This window comes from Pinus tabuliformis, chromosome Q (genome assembly GCF_031772625.1).
Source record: "Pinus tabuliformis cultivar Carrire ecotype Pingquan chromosome Q, CPIR1, whole genome shotgun sequence".
NCBI classification, from domain to species: domain Eukaryota; kingdom Viridiplantae; phylum Streptophyta; class Pinopsida; order Pinales; family Pinaceae; genus Pinus; species Pinus tabuliformis.
Genome location: NC_142296.1, coordinates 183,910,732 through 183,933,076, shown reverse-complemented (window position 1 = coordinate 183,933,076; position 22,345 = coordinate 183,910,732). Strand labels below are relative to the sequence as shown.

General features: G+C 39.8%; 1 protein-coding gene across 1 annotated transcript; it reads right to left on the bottom strand.

Annotated features, from left to right (window-relative positions):
• Nucleotides 1–858: 858 nt before the first annotated feature.
• On the bottom strand, nucleotides 859–5,167 carry LOC149218838 (uncharacterized). The gene is made up of 2 exons (XM_089386643.1): nucleotides 3,269–5,167; nucleotides 859–2,931 (listed from the first exon to the last, which is right to left on the bottom strand). The coding sequence occupies exons 1-2, from the start codon at nucleotides 5,165–5,167 to the stop codon at nucleotides 859–861; spliced, it is 3,972 nt and encodes a 1,323-aa protein (XP_089242769.1).
• Nucleotides 5,168–22,345: the final 17,178 nt, after the last annotated feature.

The window sequence follows — 22,345 nt, the reverse complement described above, 5'->3', positions numbered from 1 at the left end:
AACCCAGCTCCTGGTGGATAGCGGAGAGCTTAAATTCACTGCTCTCAACAACGGCCATATGATCATGGGTCATGGTGGCAGCAAAACGTTGAAGAGTTCTCAGCTGCTCCGCTTGCTCCTCTTGTACATCCATGGCCTTAGCCAGGATGGTTTTCATTCGCCAAGCTTCGGCCTGGGTGCGGACAAACTGGGTCGCCCGAGTGCTGACCGTCCCTGGATCCTGCAGCCAGTCAACTTCCTGGCCAAGCTGCTGGTCTGAAAGCTTGTCTTCTTCCTCTTTTGCAGAGGTTTCCAAATCGATGATCTTACGTTTGTTTCGCGCAGAGGTTCGGCGCTCATACATTTCTCTTGCAAGCTGCAGCTCTCTGTTTGCAGCGTTGTTTCGGCAACCGTCCCCCGCCATGGGAGCACTCACCTGGATGTTGTTGGCCTGAGAAATAATGCAATTCAAAGGTTGCAGAGTGAAGGGCATCAAAGCAGTGATGCTCCAATGAAGATCGGGCGAGGATATATAGATGGTAGCAGGAGGATTTCGGGCGGTGGAGCGGATCACAACATGCAAATTGCCTGTCCGATCGACATAAATGCTGTAATTCAGGGTCGTGGGAGGCAAATGCGATGAATGAGAATGTTTTCGGTGGCCTTCTCTTGCACGGTTGTGAGTGCACCATGTGGCCCATTGTCCTGTGGTTCTGCGGTAGCTTATGTCACCCCGGATCCCAATTCTGTACAAATTTGTGTGATCTGCAGTGGGCATTATTTCCCTCAACCACAAGGTCCTTTGAAGCTTGCTATGTAATGAAAGCTCGCGTCCCGTCGTCCTATCCATGTTCTTGAGGAGGAGAAATGGGCGGCCTGTCATTCTGCCGTGTCAGCTGCCACCACGTCCATTCGTGCGAGGTGGGAGCACCTTTCCTTGAGTTGATTATTCTCGATCTGATGCCAACAACTGTCCACCATTTCGTTTGGGCTATCAATCCCATGGTTTGCCAAGTGGTCTGCTACTGAGTTTGCCTGCCTTCTAACCGGCTGGAAGACGAGGCCCTTCATTTTCCCGAGCAAATTCCCTATGCTCTCCGTGACCATGGCTAGACGCCAGTGTTTAGTTACTTTGCTGATCGGCGTGCCTCCATAGATTTTCCTTGCCGCCAGGATTGTAATTTCGGAATCGCCCTCAATAACTGCGTTGTCTGCCTGCTTTCTTTGCAAGATTTTTAGACCTTTCTCCATAGCTGCAAATTCCATTTCATTGTTAGTGCCTTCGCCCAACGCTTGACTGAAGATGTGGAGAATTTCCCCTCTCTGGTTGCGGATGAGGCCTCCGATGCCTGCTGGACCCGGGTTGCCACGTGAGGCCCCATCGAAATTCAGTTTCAGGAAACCATCTGGAGGGCGAGACCAACAGTTTGGAGTGGTTCTGATGTTCTGCTGTTTAGCTGGGGGCTTTTGGCTTTGCTCATTGCGAATGTTGAAGGCGTTCAGAATTCGCTGGTCTTCCGCAGAGAATTTGGAGGACGGGTCAATTTGGCTTTTAACCAGAATCAATTGGCGAATGTTCTCAATTAGGGTAACTTTCAAGTGCTCTATATCCCTGTGTTCATTTTGAAAAATTCTCCTATTCCTTTCTTTCCAGATTGTCCAAGTGATGAAGCCAGGCAGGATTTTCCAAATGCTATTGATTTGGGGGTTTTCTGAGTAATTGCTTGGCCAATTGGTGATTGTATTTTGTATGGATTCTAAATCTCTGTTATGCTGCTGCATGATGGCCTCTAACCCTTGCCAAATATGATTAGCCCATTCACATGTATTAAATAAATGGTTCATTGTTTCTTCTGCTTGCTTACACATTGGACAGAAGGATGGGCCTTCGAATCCTTTTTTTCTCAGATTCTCCCAGGTGAGCGTCTTACGCCCAATGAGGAGCCAAAGGAAGGTTTGAATTTTTGGCAAAAATAGGGGGTCCCAGAACTTGTTGAGCCACGGGACTGGCTCCCTCTGCTCTGTGAGTTCGATCTGTTCTCTGGCTTCTTTTAGAGTGAAATTTCCATTACCCTTCATACCCCATCTCAGTTTGTCTGCCTCCGAGGTTATCCTGATTTTTCTTTTTTGCAGGACTTGGAGGAGGTCATGTATTCTATTGTGATCCTCGTTGGGATTGCCTGTTTCTGGAAGAGTCCATTCACGCCAAGCCTGGTCATTTCCATTGGGAGTCCAGTACTGATGGACTGTAAAAATTCCCCTGTTCTGGCAATTTCTTTTGTAGTTCTCGAGGTCGGGGTTTTCAAGCTTAGGATGCTGTTGCCAGGCATCTTCCCAGAAGAGGGCAGATTCCCCATTCCGGATCTCCCAGAAACTATGATCTTGAATAATGTTTCGGTTTCTTTTGGCTAGGTTCCAGATTGGCGAGCCTTCCGGCAAATTCTGGAGTCTGATGAGATCCTGGTCTCTGCAGTTAGGGGTGTATTTCTCCTTCCAGTGACGGGCCCAGGGGAGGTTGGTATCTTTGAGCCAACGCCACCACAGCTTGGCACCTCCTGTTTTGTTGCTGACTTCAGGATCGATTAAGTTTAAAGCTCCAGCCCTTTTCGATTTACAGATCTTATCCCAGGCCGCGAGAGCCCATTTCCTTTTTTCTGCACTGCCACTCCAGAGAAAAGATCTTTGGCTGGAACAAATTTTCTGTAGAATAGCTTTGGGAGCCGGTAGGATAGAGAGCATGTACTGAGGAATAGCCTGAAGGATGGCTTTAGTTAAAACTAGGCGTCCCGCAAAGTTGAGGGCCCTGTGGGTCCAATGTTTGCATCGTTTTTCCAGGTTTGCTATGAGTCTTTCCCAGTGGATCCTTTGCCATGGCTTGGTGGTGAGCGGGGCTCCCAGGTACTTTGAGGGAAGAGAGCCTTTTCTGAAGCCTAAGATGCCCGTGAGATGATTCTGAATTGCAACATGAGTGTTAAAGAGAAAGATAGTCGATTTAGAATGGTTGACTTCCATACCTGATGCCCTGCTGAAGAGAGAAAGAATAGATTTGAAAGCCGTGGCCTCTTTGACAGTGGAGGAGCCATGTAGCATAGTGTCGTCGGCAAATTGCTGATGAGTATGCAGGGGTGGAAAGGAAAGGGCACAATCCTTTAATTTTTCCTTCTACTTTGGCTTTGTGAATATATCTGCTGAGCCCTTCCATGAGGATCACAAAGAGGAAGGGGGATAAGGGGTCGCCTTGTCTTATGCCTCGAGAGGGCGAGAAAGAGGCCGAGGGGGATCCATTAACCAGAATAGAGAAATTTGTTGACTTGATGAGAGCGAGAATCCAGTTGGTCCATTTGTTGTCAAAACCAAAAGCCCTTAAAGTGGCCTCCAGATATTTCCATTTTACTTTATCGAAGGCTTTTGAAAGGTCTAACTGAATCATCATTCCCGGGATTTTCTTGGACTGTAAGGTGTGAATCATCTCCTGCGCCGGGAGGATGTTGTCCAGAATTTGTCTACCTTCCACGAAGCCTGATTGTTCCTCCGAGATGATGTATGGCAGGATAGGTTTGAGTCTGTTGGCGATGACCTTTGAGATGATTTTATAGATCACATTGCACAAGGCTATAGGCCGGAATTTTTCTCGTGTTCGGGCTTCTTCCTCTTTGGGGATTAGGGCTAGAAAGGTGGAGTTTAGGCCTTTAAGAATTGAGCCAGAGCGCCTTGAGTCTTCAACTACTTTCCAGACCTCTGTTTTGACTGTTTGCCAACAAGCTTTGTAGAAGTTTATAGTAAAACCATCTGGGCCAGGCGCTTTATCGTTTGGCATGTCTTTAACTGCTTCCTCCACCTCTTCCATTGATATCTTTCTTAACAGAGAGGCATTTTGAGCTGGAGTAATGATTTGGGGAATGGCCTGGGTGATTTCCTCACAGGCTTCCACACGGTCTTCTTGAGGTTCCTGGGCTATTTGTTTGAAGTGAGTGGTAAGCAAGGTTGAAATCTCATTATGATTCTGAATGACTTCTCCAGCAGCATTAGTGAGCTTGAGGATTTTGTTGGCTCCCCTGTAATCCATTGTCGATCTATGGAAAAATTTTGTGTTTCGCTCTCCCTCCTTCAACCACTGGATGCGGGATTTTTGCTTCCAAAGGATTTCTTCCTGTTGGCATCTGATATGCCATTTCTGCATTAGGATCCTTTCCTGTTCAATGGAGTTTTCCTTATTGATCCCTGAGGCCCACTCTTTGTGAATTTGGCCTAGTCGGTCTTCTATATTGTGTTTATCTTGGAATATGTTACCAAATTCGGTTGAATTCCATTCCTTGATTTTGAGTTTGATGAACTTCAGTTTGGATTGAAGTTTAAACATTTTGGTCCCTCTGATGTTTCTGGGCTCTTCCCACCATTTTTTTACCAGTTCCTGAAAATTTGGGTGAGTTGGCCAGAATTTCTCAAACCTAAAGGGTCTATTTTTAGGGGTCTCTAGAAAAGCAGCTTCCAGGACGATGGGCCAGTGGTCCGATCCCCCACTGGGGAGGATATCAGAGACTACTGTTGATCCTTCAAGTAAGATGTTTTCTGAGATCAAGAAACGGTCAAGGCGAGAAGCTATCCTGTTTTCTCCTCCTCTGCGGTTATTCCAAGTGTAGAGCCCATTTTTAGGGGGGATATCAACAAGCTTTGCAGAATCCATGAAGTCTACAAAGAGCTCTGAGTCTTTATTGAGATGTCTGAGACCTCCTTTTTTTTCCAGAAGGGTGGTGATCATGTTGAAATCCCCTCCCATTATTATCTTGGAGTGCTGATGCCTTTGCATTAATTTTGTTAACATGCTCATGAAAAAGATTTTATCCTCTAGTCGCTGAGGCCCATAAACATTAATACAGAGGTAGGTTTCAGAATTACCTGTTAGTTGAAATTCTGTGGCGATATATGATCTGGTAGCTTCCATAGAGATGATTTCGATGGCTTTGGAATCCCAAAGGGTGGCAATACCTCCTTCCCATCCTTGGCTTGCAACGTCTATGTATTTGATAGAGTTTCCTAGCTTCCTGGTGATGATCTCCAGCTGAGCAGTGGCACATTTTGTTTCTTGAATGAGCATGATGTCCGGCTTTTCCTGTTGTAACTTCCTCTTGAGAAGTCGTTGCTTGTTGAGGCTGTTTAGCCCTCTTGTATTCCAGGAGATGATTTTCATTAGTAACCAGGAGGTTATTGGGAGGACAGGAAGGCATGCAAATCCTTCATTTTACCTGAATTGATCAAAAAAATACCTAAATCATGGAGAACCTCTCCATTTGTCCTCCTGCCTCTTCTTTTATTCTGCTTTCATCCCAGAGAGTGAAGAAACATGCTTTTAGGATGGTTACTTGTGCCTTTCATGATTCCTAACCTTTTCTTTTGTTTGTCTAGCGCTGCTTGTTGTTTTGCGATGAAGAGATCGCGGATCTTCCTTATTTATTCCTCTGGGATATTTTCCAGCCCCTGTGCTCTCCATTGCTTTTCCAGATCTGGTAGGTTGACCCCTTCTTTTTCTAAGACTTCGTTGAGTTCCAGGTCTTCACTCCCCCCGTCGCTTGTGAGCATGTCTGTGTCCTCGTCTCTTTCGTCCGCTGCTTCCTGCGTTTGAAATTCTGTGTCATTAGTGTAATCTTCTGCATCCGTAGCTCTATGTTCTGTCTTATTCTTTTGGGGGTCTTCTGGCGGCGCTATCTCATTGTGGTTTCCTTCTGAGTCAGCCTCTGAGTCCAGAATGTTGAACGGATTAAGGGTTCTGCTGGGATCTATTGTTGCTTTGCTAGTTTTTTTCCTGTAGGCCCTTTGTCGTGGTTTTGGTTTTTTGAAAACCTCCTGGTCCTTTGCTGGCTGCTCAAGTTTGGCCTCTTCTATTGGTTTGTTTAATGGGCATTCCCTGATAAGGTGGCCGTGTTCATGGCATTTCCTACATTGGAAGGGAATCTGTTCGTAGTCGATGGCTTGGAAGTAATCTTCATTTATGAACTCTAACCACAGTCCGTCGTGCAAGGCGCCTGAAACATCCATTTCGACGTAGATCCTGGCGCAGGAAGTGTATTTCCTTTGCATTGTTGCCTCTGAGGCTTTAATGAAGGTGCCCAGGCGGTCTCCGATGCTCTTAAGGGTTGCTAGACCCCAATAGTCGATAGGGAGAGAGAAGAGGCGGATCCAAACGGGGACACGAGTGAAGGTTTCTTTTTCAGGTGTGAAGTTCTCTTTCCACGGCCTCATGTAGAGGCCAGCTGAGGAGAGGACGTAAGGCCCTCCATCAAAGATCCTATCCTTATCTTCTAGATTAGAAAAAACAACAGTGAAAAAACCTTTAGCTCCAAGATGGAGTTTGACATCACCTTTTGGTCTCCAGTGTTGCTTGATCCATTGGCAGAGGGCTCGTTCTGTTGGCCACAGTCCCATAAACTTGCAAATGATGGCATGCTCCATCATGTGGTCTCTATAGACTTGGATATGTGGGTCTGAGAAGACCACTCTAAGGGCTTCCTTCTTTTTAGGTTTACAGACTCCTTGCAGGTTATTTTTGAGGCTGAGGTTAGAGGTTTCCGTTGTATCCTCTTTTCCTGCAGAGTGTTTTCCTTCTCTGTGGTCTTTTTCTTCGTCTGTTAGTTCGATTACTGGAACCGAGCTGCTCTTGCCTTTGTTCGATGTATTCACGTGCTTCTCCTTTCTATTCCTGTCCTTTCCTGGCGTCTCTGATCCAAGATTTGGATCTTTTTGCCCCTGGACTGTCATTTCGTTACTTGTCTCAGAACTGTCTTTTCGGGCTTCATACCCTGGGATATTGAAGCCTTCATGGGCTTTGTTTTTCTGCATGACTGCTTTCCTGTATGATGGGGTCCCAGTGGACCCCCCTTCTGTCATTTGTCGGGCCAGAACCTGGCCTCTGTGGATAAGAACCCCTAATCGATGTTGGTGTGCTGCCAGAGCTGGTAGAAGGACCGAATAGTGCAGAGGTGAAACCCTAGGAGCAGGGTTTACGCATGGCTCTCTGATGAGACAATTGTCAGCCATTTTTACTCAGTGTCAGAAGAAGATATGGAAAACATGTAAAATGTAGTAATTGATGATGCTACAAAACTACATCCAAAGAATCAGAAAAAAAGGTCTTTGGTGGATAAATCTAGCAAGGGTAAACAAGTTACTTTTGAGGACGATGAAGTTGAAATTGACAGTGAAGCATATGTTGCCATTACTGAAGATGACATTGGAACTGAGAAAAGTCGTAAAAGACCAAAAGTAACAATGCCCAAGAATAAATCTGTTGAGAATGTTATGACGAAGAAAAGTAGAGTTGAAGATCTTGAAGTAGTCATTACCAGCAGTCAAGAACCTAGTGAAACTTCAAAAGAAAGCAGAGAAATCATTACACCAGGAGCTGATTTAGATGATGGCATTATCAAAACAAAACAAAATGCCATTCGACAGAACTTGACAAAAAGAAACTTAATTGATGGTGGTCGTACATTTCAGCTAAATGTCAGACAAACCTATAAGGCAAGTGAAGGACAATGCCAATATCAAATCAGAAAGCCACATCATCTGCATGTTCACAACTTGAAGACATTGATGAGGTACAATCCATATGCTCATGTGGTTAGTTATGTGCTTCTTGTTGATCCACTTCAAGTTCCCAACAAAGAATCATTTGATAAGTCAAAATGTTTTGAATACAATTATTATGTGCTTGGGGGGAACCATTCTGTAGAAGCTCAAAGACAATTGATGGAGGAATATCCTAATAACCCACGTTTTGAAACAATGAAATGTATCATTTATGCTGGTTTAAATGAAACAGAAGCAAAGTTAGTAGCATGGGACCATAATTCAGATAATGAATATAGGATGTCTATGACTTTCATCCAAAGGGTTAGATTTATTCATAGTGAATTTCAAGAAAAATGTGGTGGGGATAGGATACATGCTACTGTAGATTTCCGAAAGGAATGTTGTATGGAAATAGGCTATCAAATTGAAGAGAAAACCAATTCAAAAGGTGGAAAAGACAACAGACATAGTGATTTATTCAGTGGTGTTGATAACATTTTCCAATTGGCATTTAGAACTGGAGATGTTTGGAAGTTGATTGATGAGATTTTTAGCATGTGGGAAGACATTGGCATTAAAAACCAGAGGGTCAAAAAATCTAAGCCATTGATATGTAGCAACAGTAAATCAGCTCCTGAACTGAAGCAACTTCTAGACGATATGACCATCACGCCTTGTAGGGCGATGCAAGGAGTGAAAGATGAAAAAATTGTCAAAACAATATTATCTCGTGTGAGGTTAGGGGAATTATCATTGGAAGAAATGTCTGAAGAATTTCAAAAGTAAGTTTGCTGAATTATTTTTATTTATTTCTAGGATTATAGTTATCTTTTAAATAAAACATGTTGTTCTTGGTACTATTTGTTATACATATCATTATATTAACTTTTTGTTACTTTATCTATGCAGTCACAAAGTTTACATGAAAATTCAGGAACAAATGGTTAGATTGTTGAATGAAGATAGTTGGGATGATGTTGTACGCAACTATCCAGATTCAAGTTCTACATCAACATTAAAAGATTTTTATCTTGCATTTAAAAAGGTATCTTGATTTATACATTCAGTTTTATTCATATGTGTACTATTTTTAATTTAAAACTTACACATATATTTGTTTATTTGATAAAAGATGAGGAAGGAAGATAATGGAGCACCAGACAGTTTCAAGACTTTTATTGAAAAAATAAAGATTGAAAGACTGAGGAAGCAACATATTAAGAATGTTGAACTTGATCCAACTCTTAATCATTTCATTTGGAATGGGCTAGACACTATTCAATATCAAGTAATACAAGGCGACTGTGAAGACATTACTAAACTCATACCAAAAAGGGATTATGCCCTACTTATTGCAGATATTCCCCATGGTTTCAATATTCCAAACAATTACTATGATAGTGACCCTTATACTTATCAAGCTTTTAATAAAGTGGTTGCGGGATTTGTAGAAGTGACGTCATCACCATTATGGAGATTTGTGACATTTCATTCAGACACACAATTGGCAATGATATTGTCAAGCTTCAAGGGGAAAACAAATTCAAGGATGCAACTTACATGGTAAGACGTTTAATAGGTATATTTGATTAATGTTGAAAAATTCATTTATGTACAAGTTAACTGAACTTTTACTATTTCATATTACAGGCAAAAGTCAAATCTTCTTAACAATGAAGATCAACAATTTATAAATGACTGTGAGTTCATTCATATTGATAGTTGGGCAAAAGATGATAGCCATATGTCTATGATTTTTAATCGGGTGGACGGAAAGAGTCATAGCCAAATACTGACTTATGATGCTGTTGTGAGAAAACTAACATATGAAGACAAAGAAACGAAAGGAGAGATAGTTAACATTTATCAAAAACCATAATTATTGATTAACTATCTTATAGACATATGTTCAAATGAAGGAGATTGGGTTTTGGATTTATTTTCTGGCTCAGGTAGGTTTTGCTATATGGAATTGAATTTCAATATGTTCTTTTTTTAATTAATATGTCACTGTACTAATTTACTTCATTATTTTTTTTGTGCTTGATAATTAGGTACAACACTAGCATGCTGCCTTCAAAAAGGAAGAAATTGCATTGCAATTGAGAAAGATCCATTACAATGCAATTTCATTCAGCAAAGAATTAATGCTCTTCAATTTCTTCCAGATGCAATGCAAGAAATTGGGTTGAAGAAAGGGGACTTTAGTGAATCACGTGTGGCAAAAAAGGCAAAGGAACCCCAACCACCATTACATGGTATGTTTGGAAAGACATACATTGGGAGATTCGCAGACATCGAAGACCCATTAGAAGAGGAAAATGCGCAAAATGAAGCAGAAAATATTATGGAAGAAGACAATGATGAAACTCTAGAGGACGAGGAGTTTGGATTACGTGACATTGTTTATTAAATTTAAGTTATTCTTGGAAATCAAGTTTTGCAATGTTTTGACTCTGACATTTTATGAAAAGAATAATCAATCAATTAAAGTTGTTACGTGTTCAATATTTGTAATTTGTGATTTTCGCATTGTTTTTAAGTTAATTATTATTTTTTGAAAAAAAAGTGATTATTGCTATTTTTTTGACATGAAATTCATTTAAAAAACTATTATTTGACCATTTTTAGTTAAAATTTTTGTATAAAAATTGTGATTTTGACATGTTAATTCTAGAAAAAAATTATCAAAACGTGTAGCTTTTTTGTTATTTTTATGTTAAAAATGGTTATTTTTATGTCCATTGTTAAAAAATATTGTTTTTTAGAAACAATTATTTCATGTGGATTGAAAAATTAATTAAGGATGTATAAATATGTAGATTATCTAAAATTCAAACTATCGACTTTCTAATTTAAAAATGCAAAACAATAAAAACCCCACTACAAAAAAAATTAAAATTAAAATAGAAAACAAGAAAATATGAAGAAAACAACCACTTCAAAAACTATCAAATTTAGAAAATAATTATTTACATTTCATACACTAGAAAATTTAAAGTCAAAAAATAGGTCTTTTAAAAAAAGGGTGTGATGCAGAATACTCACTTTTTTAAATCAGCATGAAAATCACTACCATTCTAAAATGTAATGCACATGAAAAAAATTAAAGTTCCAAAAACTATGCTCTAAAAAAAACATGTGTGTTCTGCATCACCCCTTTTCAAAATCAGGTCATTTTTTTGCTATCTCTACGAAACAGGTAACAGTATCAGTTCCTGTTTCAAAGTTTACATTGTTCATGGGGACTTGCATGAAGAAATCTATATGGAACAACCTATTGGCTTTATACAAACAGAATCCAGCCTTGTATGTCGGCTTAAGAAATCCCTTTATGGTCTCAAGCAAGCTCCTCGAGCTTGGTATGCCAAAATGGATAACTTTCTTTTAGAAAATGGCTTTTCTAGGTGTCATTCTGACAATACTGTCTACACCAAGAAAGTGGGCAAGTCTCTTATCATTATTGTTCTTTATGTTGATGATCTTATCCTGACTGGTAGTGATCCCAACCTTATAAACCATGTGAAGTCTAGCCTTAAAAGGAAGTTTGAAATGACAGACTTATGACACTTACATTATTTTCTTGGTCTTCAAGTCTTGCAATCCAAGGAAGGTATTTCCCTTTCCCAGTCCAAGTATGCCTGTGATATTCTACGCCATTTTCACATGGAAGACTGTAAGCCAGCCCCTTCTCCCTTTCAGTATGGAGTCAAACTTTCAGTCACTTGTACTTCTCCTGAAGTTGATGCTACCTTATACCATCAACTTGTAGGAAAACTTTTGTATCTAACCCATACTCGTCCTGACCTTTCCTTTGCTGTTGGCCTTGGTGCTCGGTTTATGCAAAATCCACATGAAAGTCATTGGAAAGCAGCTAAAAGAATACTTCGTTATGTTCGAGGTACAATTTAGTTTGGGATTCATTACAGTGCCGAAGTAGCTCCTCTATTGGTTGGTTTCATTGATTCCAATTGGGCTGGTGACCCTGATGATCGGAAGTCTACTGCAGGTTATGTGTTCACTCTTGGTTCAGGACCTATTACATGGGCTTGCAAGAAACAAGGTGCCATTTCTCTTTCTTCAATAGAAGCAGAGTATCATGGTGCTGTAGAAGCTAGTAAGGAAGCCTTGTGGCTTCGTCAAATCTTGTCAGAGTTTGGCTTTCAGCAGCAACATTCGACTACACTTTGGTGTGATAATCAAAGTGCCATTCAACTATGCAAAGATCCAGTCCAACATCAGCGCAGCAAACACATTGAACTGCACATGAACTTCATCAGAAAGCTCATTCACGACCATGTTCTTGAAGTGCAATATTGTTCAACAGATGATAAAGTTGCAGACATCTTTACAAAGGCTCTCACAGAGGTGAAGTTCACTAAACTTCGATTTATGGTTGGAGTTCAGGAAGTTGTCACTAGGGGGGATAGGCTCTAGTGCCTCCTTCCTTCTCCTATTGTTTCATATTTGTAAATCCTTCAATCCTATCCCAAATTGTTCTTAAGGGGGGATGTTAGGATATTCTGACACATAGGAAATAGTTAAGTATAACTTGGTCTAGTATAGAGTTAGGTAAAGTGTGTTTCTTTACTATGTACATTTTGTAACTTACAATCCGACGGTCACGATATGTAGTGATTCGATGGTTCACTCTCTCCTCGGTATTACCGACACTTGATCCGTGGCTTAACACCCGATTGGTCCATGATCTCTATTTAAAGAGCATGGAGGGTCATTTGTAGGTTAACTTTTCATGAGAGAAGCTTATGTAAAATTTCATTATTTTATTAATAAATTGCCTGAAGTGGCCACGTTGGCTCAGGCCATGAACGGTTTCCCTCTTTGAGGGTTTTAACCACGTCAAAAATATTGGTGTATTGATCTGTGATCTATGTGTGAGCGGTGTCCTTTGGTGTTCTGCCTGAGGAACTTACCCTGTAAATTCCTACATTAATGAAGTTCAGGGGAGGCTATCTCATCTGCACAAATCACTATAGATTAGCATGATATATATACCATGTAATCCTATCAACATATCACATGATACATGACAATCATAGCCACTGCAATTCATGCATACGCCTGACATCCATGCATAAAAATCACATCCAACCCATCCAGTCCAAGTGTTTGAACATGGAAGGTCTGATATCAATATGTGGTATTTGATATGACCCAAGGAGAACAAAACCCACTCTCATACTATTCTGTAACCACACCTCCCAACATTTACCTACTTTTACAAGATCATAGGGTAAATGTGATGCTGAGTGCTACTATGAGATGACCTTACCTCCAAGTTCCAATCATGGAAGTGAGGCTTACAATCCAATCACAAAATGAAACCCCTTAGAGACCACAAACCATTCAGGAGGCTGCAAACCACCCCAGGTGGTCAATCCCTGAGTTGGAACCCTTTTCATTGATCTAACTCCTTAAATACACCCTTGACACACCCTGCATGTGGTTATGAGGCTATAATCCCACTTCCATGTGGTTATGACCTAGATTCCCCAGTCTGTGCCAACGGTTTCGATATTTGAGCCACTTTTCTCGGCTAGCCTCTAGACCACTTCCCATAATTTCCTGTAAATTTCCATAATAATAATTAAGATGATAACAAAGCCAAACATTTAAACTTGAAGCTAGAACTTGACCTAGATTGCCTAGTACACATTAGATGTTTCGTCAAACATACGGTAGATTTGTAAGTTACATGTCATGAATGCATATATGATCTTAAATCTCTGAACTTCATCTGAGAATCACCAAGAAGGTCTAATTCCCTGCTAAGTAGTTGCAACAACACTTTTTAGCCCATGAATTCATCAACCAATCAAATACTTATAAAATCATGAATAATATCCATAACTAGAGCACATTATAGAACCATGCTTATAACTGACATATAACCAAAATAATAACCATAAAAAATGAAACATAAAATCCACATGATAACAAGTACAAGTGCTCATAGATCACAATAATAAAATAACTCTTATTAACTTATGTAAAAGCCAACTAAGTCAGGGACTTCTGTGCATCACCTGATCATAGATTGGGCCAAACCAAATCTTTCTTTCAGCTAATCACACCCTTGCCATATTCCAAGCATGAATGTGGTATCTCATGGGATAAACCAAGACATAATCAACCAGGGACCCCAGAGGTTAAACCACCTCCACCCTCAAGCTACCATGATCTCACCTACACCGGTATGGAGATCAAAAAACCAAACCGAGCTTGGATGCCTCAGAATTTCTTCACCATACCTTGAGGAATTTTCCTATCTACACCCATCTATCGAGGGCCTGTAGGAGAAAACCATATTCACCCCAAACCCTTGGGGAATTTTCTCGAGACCACCTCACCCGGTTCCAAAACCTTCTGACAATCCAAAGCTCAACCCAAAATGAATCCCATCACACCATGGTTATCCAAGAAATGGAAAGGAAAGGCTAGAACTACTATTAAACTAGGAAAAACCCATGCCAATGACAACAATGAACCCAATAAAAAAATTCATGTACCATGCATTCACACCTTAGCTAGGAAATCACACATCCAACCTATTACCTACGAAATCCTCCTACTGAAGCTGCTGATCCAACCTTCTCCTTGCCTTCCTTCACTTTCCTTTGCTGTTCCTTTCTCCAAATCCAAGTGAATGCAAAAATCCTCCAGGAATACTCTAAGTGTGCAAAAGTGTATGCAAGAGAGAATGAAAGGAGAGAGCCAAATTGAACTTACAAAAGTTGTGAATTATTTCTTTGATGCCTTTTTATTTTTGATGCCTCATTTTTCTTCATTTTCCTCTAATTTTCCATGTATATTTGTGTCTCTTCACCTTCCTTTTCTCCTATTTTTCTTCATTTTCACAATTAAATGCTATTTATTGCGCCTTTGCCTTTGCCAATTTCTATAGCCTTTATAAACCAAAGTGATTCTCACTAATGTGTTTTCCCAACATTCAGCTTAGAATATGTGTCCCATGAACATGGTCTTATTTTGCATTTATTATCCTTTATTACATGAAACTTTAACCCGGGGCTGTTACAAAAATTCAAGAATATGAAGAGTCACAAGAAAGATTAAATTCTTCCTTTGCAACTTTAAGAGCTCCATGACCAAGAAAAACTGGGAGACTCATAAGAGATTCAAATTCAAGAGGATTCAAAGACATTTGTACAAGACATGGGAACCTCTCTTTCATAAAATCCCAATTTATGTCTTCCTTAGAGAACTCATAACAAAAGTGAAGAAAGCGATCAAGAAAATATTCCAAGGATTCATCAAGTTTCATTCTAAGATGAATAATTTTCTTATAAACATTTTGATAACCATACATATCAAAGGCTTGGTGAAGCTCCATGACAAGTTTTTGAATAGAGTGAATAGAAGCAGTCTATTCACTCTATCGAATGCGACCTTCAAGAGTGAGAATGAACAACCTATATGCAACATCCTCACAATTAACTGTATAAGAATCACAAAATTCAAGAAAGCGAAGGGTGTGCTCAAGAATGGTTGTTTCACCCTCACCATTAAACTTTGGATTTGACAAGTTATGGATTATCCTCCTGAGAATTTTCAAATTTGCAACTCTAGAGAAACATCTCGGGGTTATGATATGGGAAGAAGCCATTCAAGATGAAAGATTCAAACTAGACTTCTTGGGCTCAACTTGTCATCTGGTCCTCCTTCTAGTGACGAATCTTGTTGATGATGTTGGATCTCAACAATAGGGAAGGGGTTCTCCCCAATGTGAAGTCCCAATTAGATCCCACACCATTTGGAATAGGATACCTAACCGAAAATATGGTCGCCTACCATAATGATGATCTCAAAGATGCGCCTAAGCTGCAATGAACACATAAGATGATATACACATAGCTTTGGTGATAGTAAGTGTGTGAACTTTGTGAGGTATTAATTGTAATGCATAAAAAGTTATTTCACACAGAGGAGAAGAGGGAAGCCTCTAGAAGAAAAGCAATAGTACCATCCTAAAAGAGACACATGAACATATAAAATAATCATTAGTTAGCCTGCAAAATAATTCACAAGATAATAATGATTATGTAAGCGCATACAACGCGCATTCAACAAGAAACATACTAAAGTTAACAAAGGAGTTCATTGACATTAGCGTGAATGAAATAACATATACCATAAACATTTAAAGAGTAGTCTTACAACATCCAAGATACATGCATGAATAGTGTGTTGGCTCCAAGAGCTTCTGATCATTAAGTGAAAGTTCCAAGTATACAATTACAATGATATGACACTAGCCTCAATAGTGGAACAATAAGCAACCACTTGCTTCTCTAAATAATGATACTTCTATCCTAGACTAGAAAATCCAAGGCCACAAGTATCAAGTTCCAAGCCCTTTGTTTGAGTTATGAGGGCTCATTTATAACAAATGGGATTAATTTTCATCTCCATTTTTGACCTTTGAGTTTCCCTCATGACTCTTGGACTTCTTTTGTCTTTATTCTAACTAGGGACTCTCCATATTCCACATTCCATTCTTGGACTTTCACTTACATTTACACTTTTATTATTTTCCAAATACAATAAGACAAAAATCTACACATGAGATAAAAATGGCTAGAACCTAATAAGACAAAACTTTGTACTTTCTGCTTGAGTTTGAGGAAACTCTAGCTCGCCAACTTCCACTTGTAGCTTTGTTGTAATATATTGGTAGCAAGCTTTATATTGTGTTACTATGTCCTCAAACTTTGAAGGAATATTTGGATTATATCTGACTCTTGCCTCCATAACATATGGATAGATAGTTTTGGAGTTAGTTGAGCTTCATTCCATAATAATAAAACCTTCATGTTTACCTTGGCAGGCCTAGCTACATACAACTGCATGCTTTTCCTAGTGATTTCCAAATTCTCTTTAGTAGTAATGTGCTTTAAATTGTCCAAGTATTCTTGGATTTCCTACTTGATAACATCTCTTCCCTTTGTCTTTTAAAATTCTCAAACAAAAGGAATCTCGTGTGCTTTGACCAAGGAGTCCAAACCATTATACAATCATGCATAGGAAGTTATAATGTTGGTCACATAAGTACCTAGTTGCTTGTTACTCTGCATAAGTATTCTAACCAACCTTCTCCAATTCTGCTTGTCTTTTTTTCCTAGCCAGCTTTGGTGCTGCATTCCTGTACTTGGTGCCCTATTCATGGATCACATTGATAGTTGCATGAAACACCTTTAGAACTTTCACATTCTCCTTCCATCTATTTTGCATCGCATGCAACAACGCTACCACCTTATTAAGGGTCATCATCTCTTCATAAAGTTGTCCCATGGTGTCTCCTAGTGATTGGATTTCATCACATATCGTTGCATGAAACTCCTTCAAGTGAGAATTGGAGGAAGACAATGTTTGGTTCTTAGCTTGGAGATGATTGATTTGTTGTCTTGTAGTAGCTAGGTCCTTTTCCAATTGTTTGTTTTCCTCCATCAAGAAATATGTGTTCACTTTTACAACTCCTACAAAGGCTAGATTTGCTGCCATGACTGTCCTTGGATTCCTCTTAGTGTTGGGAACAATCTCCCTCTCATAGTATGAACTAGTTGATTAGGAGAATATTTCTTCCTCTATTGTATTATCTCATTCTTTAGCTCAAAGGTCAAGTTGGAAATATCCATGACCATATCATCATTTGGAGGAGATATTCCCATTTCGTTGAATGGGATGTGGCCACCTATAAGAGGAGGTGAGAGTTGACTATTGGCTTGTTCTGCAATGGGCACACTATTAGCCTCTTGGTTCCCCTCCTCCTGTCTAATCTCCATGTTTAGGGCCTGAACTTGCTCCTCAATTTCTCGTGCAAACTCCTCATCCTTCTTTTTCCCATTTTCTTCCTCTTCCAATTGTTGTTGTTGTTCCTCCTCAAGTTATTTCTATCTCGCTTCTTCTTCTTCCTTCTTTCTCAATTCCTCCTATGCCTATATGTCTTCCCTTTCTTTCCTTTCTTACTCTTCTTTCTGTATCCATTCTTCATCTTGATTTCGATCCTCCTCCTACCTCTTCATTTCTTCCCGCTGCTTTCTCTCCAGTTTTTTTGATTTCTTTGTCCTCCTCTTTACTACCATGGCCGATTTGAAAATAATAGGATTTTCTTTGAACTTGCAGCTTTACTCCGCTTATGAGTTATGTGCAACTTTCCTTTTGTATTTTATGCTCATTGGAGTGGGCATTTCCTGCTACTTTCCTTCGTAGATAACACTTTGCTCAAGTACTACAATGGAAGACCCTTCCTCTTTACCTGGTGCATGTGGTCAAGAAGCATTATAACAATGATTTATCTTATCTTCCTCTGATCCAAAATAAGATGGATAATCCCAGGAAAAATGCAACTTATTACAGTGTCTTTTGCACACTCCTCTGGGATCATACATGTGAAAGCTTATCATATCGAACCTAAGGCTCTTGAGTTGTTCTACTTCTACTTCTGTGGAATTTAATCTCTCGAGCACATAAGATCCCACTTGTAGAGGGAAGGAAGGCCAAGACGACTTCTTATTCTTCTTTTGCAGTAGTTGAGAGAGACTTGTGCTAATATGATAGGAAATCTCTTGCATGACCACCTTATCTGTTACATACCTCGGTAAAAGATGCAAAGGTTTAGGAAAAGGTATTGTCAATAACCTCTTTAGTACTACTCTTTGTGACATCCATTGATGTTGCTTTCTTGGGAGGCATGGAGCTACCTGATGATGAAAGACTGATGTGTTCAGGATCCGTAGTACCTATTGGAAAAGATGCACTCATGGTGATAACACGTTAGTTCAAGAGAGATCAGTTAAACAATCAACTTTTAGGTAGAAAAAGAGTTACTAAGGGAAGGGATTGTGCAATGCTGGGATCAAAAGGTTTCGACTGAGCACTGGAAATGTGCACTGTGAAACTTGTGGAGGAAGATTTCACATTTGTGGATTATACGAGAGTTGATTGTGCATTAGATCTATGCAATGCAAAGTTGCTGCTGGGAGAGGGAGTATTGTCTATGCGGTGCACAGTTGTAGCTGGAATGGAGGGCTCACTACTTATTGTGATTGTGAAGTGTGCATTCAAGGAGGCTAGTGACTGCACAATGTGTAATTGTAGCTGGCAAAGAAAGTCCTCTACTACTTGTAATTACATAATGCATAGTTGAGGAGGACAACAAGACTCAATGATTGTGTAGTTTCTGCTGGGAGAAGGGCATATTCCAGATCTGTGACTAAAGAGGGAAGGATGTGGATCACCTCGAGAATCAATCAAATCAGTCATTATCATTGAGAAAATAAGATAATGAAAAGAGAAATACATGCATGCATAAATACACCTAGCAATAGTAATTGCCAGTAGGAAAAAATGACAAGGAATACGATGCAACACTTGAAAAGAAGATTAAAAGATTGAAACGACACTTGTATAAGTTAATAATAGCAAGAATGTGACTTGTTACAAGAAGAAAGAGGCAAAATGACACTTGAAAACACAAAAGTGACAAAAGTGAAAGAAAAATGTGGTAAAGAGCGACACTTGAGAAACCTACCCAGAAAAGTGGTGCAAATGGAATCCAAAGCTCCTCGAACTCGTGAGAATGGCTAGAGCTCAAATGATGAGTGTGAGAATGAGTTCTATAAGCATTTCTTATATAGATTGGTGCTAGTAAGATTAGGGTTAGGGCTTTTGAAATGCATGCCTAAAATCAAGGAGGGATTGTTAATTAACAGACATATGTCGGAAGATCAACAATAGAAAAATTTTCCACACCGCTAGATAGGAATGCACACCTCCTATTTTCTAGGAGTGCGCAATTAACTAATCCTAGGGATAGTGTAGTTCACTGGCTGAAGGGACTGCGCAGTTCACTGGCTGAGGGGGCTGTGTAGTTCACTTGCTGAAGGGACTATACAATTCCCTGTGACAAGGGATTGTGCAATTTTGTTTCATAGTGGATTGCATATTTATTTTTTTCTCTCACAAGGTGATTGTGTAGTTTGATTTCACAATAGCTACATGCTTCTAAGGATTGGACAATTCAATTTCACAGGGAGTTGGCAGTTCTCTATGACAAAGGATTGCATAGTTCCTCAAGGCAAAGCATGCAACCAGTGCTTGATCAAGGCAAGACTTAGCATGTGTTTGACAAGTGTGTTCTTGTTTCCAGAAGTTTAGAAACTATTTTAGACAATGCCTAATTGTCATCGTGAAAATGAATCACAAGCCTAACATAAAAGAATAAGTCATTGCATCACATGATAAACAAGAAGAATACTTGTCACCAGTTAAAACGCTAGTTCTTATGATCAAAGGTAGGCTCCAAAACCAAAGCATAGGAAATTTTTTGGAGGGGGGTTGTAGCATCTACAACAGATTGTTTAAGACTAAGAATACTAGCTGGAATTTAGTGATCCAAAATGGATCCAAAAACCCTATAAGTCTTAAAAATATTTCAAAAGATCAAAACTATCACATAAGGATAAGCTCTTAAAAAGGCGGATAACACTACCGGGAGGCAAAAACATGAAGAAATCAGTAAAAACATGCTTATCGGCGGTTTAAAGCAACTTTGAATTGAAGTCGTTGGATCTAGCCGATCAATAGTCCAGATCCGATCGACAAATTGCAATCAGTGATGGCAAGCAGAGGCAATTGGAGCCTATCACATGACTGTTGTGATTGCAATCAACACGGATTGTCGATCAAGTGCGCAAATCAACGACTCATGTTAACGCGCGATATCGCAATCAGAAAATACAAATGAGTGATTACAATCGGCCTGGGGCATGTGCGATATGCGAGTAATCGATCACATCGCAATATTGCATCAGAACATTAAAATGGAGCGGGTTTTTTCAATGTTTTTAATGTATTTTTAATACAAAGGGAAATCACAATATGAGTGGGATTTTGGGCAGGCCAAAGGCGATAAATGGTTTGGTCCGGGCTTTGCCCGATCCCATACAGTGGCTACCACATGTCCAGGCTAAGGGGAGAGAAAACCACCCTCATCGGGCGGTTAACTCCCGTACGAAAGAGCCGCCCAAAATGGATCTCAACTGTTGGATCAAGACCTCTCAGATCAATGGTGGAGATGCGGTAACCAGTGTAAAGGTGGACTCGATAGGAGTTATAGGGCAAAAGGTATAATAGTTCAAATATGAAAAGCGACATTTTGGCTTAGTTTGATAGTTTTGAATGTATTTCTCTGTGTAAATAGAGAATGGTTATTTTAGGGATTTCAAAGGCACGATGACCATTCCATTACAGTACAGGTGGCCACCATCCCTGGAAGCATTTAGCAATGATTGCTAATGCTCAGAAAGGGATCTGAACAGACAGAGTTTGAGAAGCCAGAGAGCCCGAGAAGGTGAAACGAATAGACAACGCAGATTGGCTTTAAAAATCAAAGACAGAGAGAAAATAGAGGTAGACAATGCCGAGACAGAGCAACAGAGGCAGAGAGTCAGTGAGGAGAGTCTGTGTACTCAGAAGAGACTTGGGGGATCCAAGTAAAGCCTTATTGTTTTTTATCTGTTGTGTGAGACTCAGATTGAGCTCATTGTTGTAAAAATTTGTTTTGAAGACATAATAGAGAGGTCACCACTGAAGGCTGGACCAGGAGACGTAGCCCAAGAGTGTTGGGTGAACTCCTTATTAAACTTGCTGTGTTTATGTGTGTTGTCCATTATGTTCTTTAACTGCTTCATTGCCTATGTATTTCACAATCTTATCGATCCATTACACAAAGTAACATAGGCAAATCCATGCACTTGAGTCTGTAATACCTTAATAATTGTCTAAGATCTCATATATCAGATCAAGTGGTGTTAGAGCTTTAGGTTTCCTAAGGTTAGACAAGCCTGTGCTGGATTGTTGAATGCTAACTAGGTCAAAGCTCAAATTAGGAGAAGGAGAATTGGTTGAGACTAACCCAGAAATATGAAGAGTCTATCCTAGGAGGAAAATGGCAGAAGAAATTCCCTTGGAATCAGACTCTTAGTTCATGGACAGTTTCATGACCATGAGAGCCATGGTAGAAGAGATGTATAGAGAATTTAAGAAGGGTTGAGTTGAAGATACTTCAACCTCCAAACAAGTCAAAGGAATAGAGGAATCTCTTCTAGATGGCCATTCAGAAGGCAAAGGGAAAGGGAAAGAGCCTCCTCTATCAACACCTCCTTCTAGCCCTTTGATTAAATTAGATGTAAAATTCAATTTGCCAATATGTTATGGAGAATTAAATGTAGAAAAGCTAGATAACTGGATTAGATAGATTGATGTATATTGTAGGGTGCAGAACATTGATTCAGAAAGGAGAAAGATTCAGCTGGCTAGCCTTCGCCTTGGAGGAACTTCCCTAGTGTGGCGGGAAGGCAGGACACAAGCTGATTTGAAGAAGCATGGTAAAATTCTTTCTACCTGGAGAGAATTTGTTTCTACCATTAAAAAACAATTCTATCCACTAGCTTATATGCAACAAGAAATGATGAGTTGGCAAACACTTCGCCAACTAAAGGGGAAAATTGTACAAAGCTATACCCAAGAATTTAGAAAAAGAGATTTAATTCTAGGCATTTCTCTAAACTCACAAAACTTTGTTGAAGTATATAGGTGGTCTACACAGCTATTTGAGGCACAACATTCTCATGTTTAACCCTACTAGCATAGATGAGGTATCAGTTCAGGCTACACATCTAGAGGCTAGAGGCAAGAATGTGAACCCAGAGATTGGGGGATCATCAAAACCCACTGCATGCAAGAACAAGGAAAATACGAA

Bases quoted from the DNA above. Each gene is read 5' to 3' on its own strand.
- LOC149218838 (XM_089386643.1), bottom strand. From the start codon at position 5,167: ATGAAAATCATCTCCTGGAATACAAGAGGGCTAAACAGCCTCAACAAG. The intron at 2,932-3,268 runs GTTAATGGATCC...GTTGCAATTCAG, and splicing joins CAACAAATTTCTCTATTCTG to AATCATCTCACGGGCATCTT.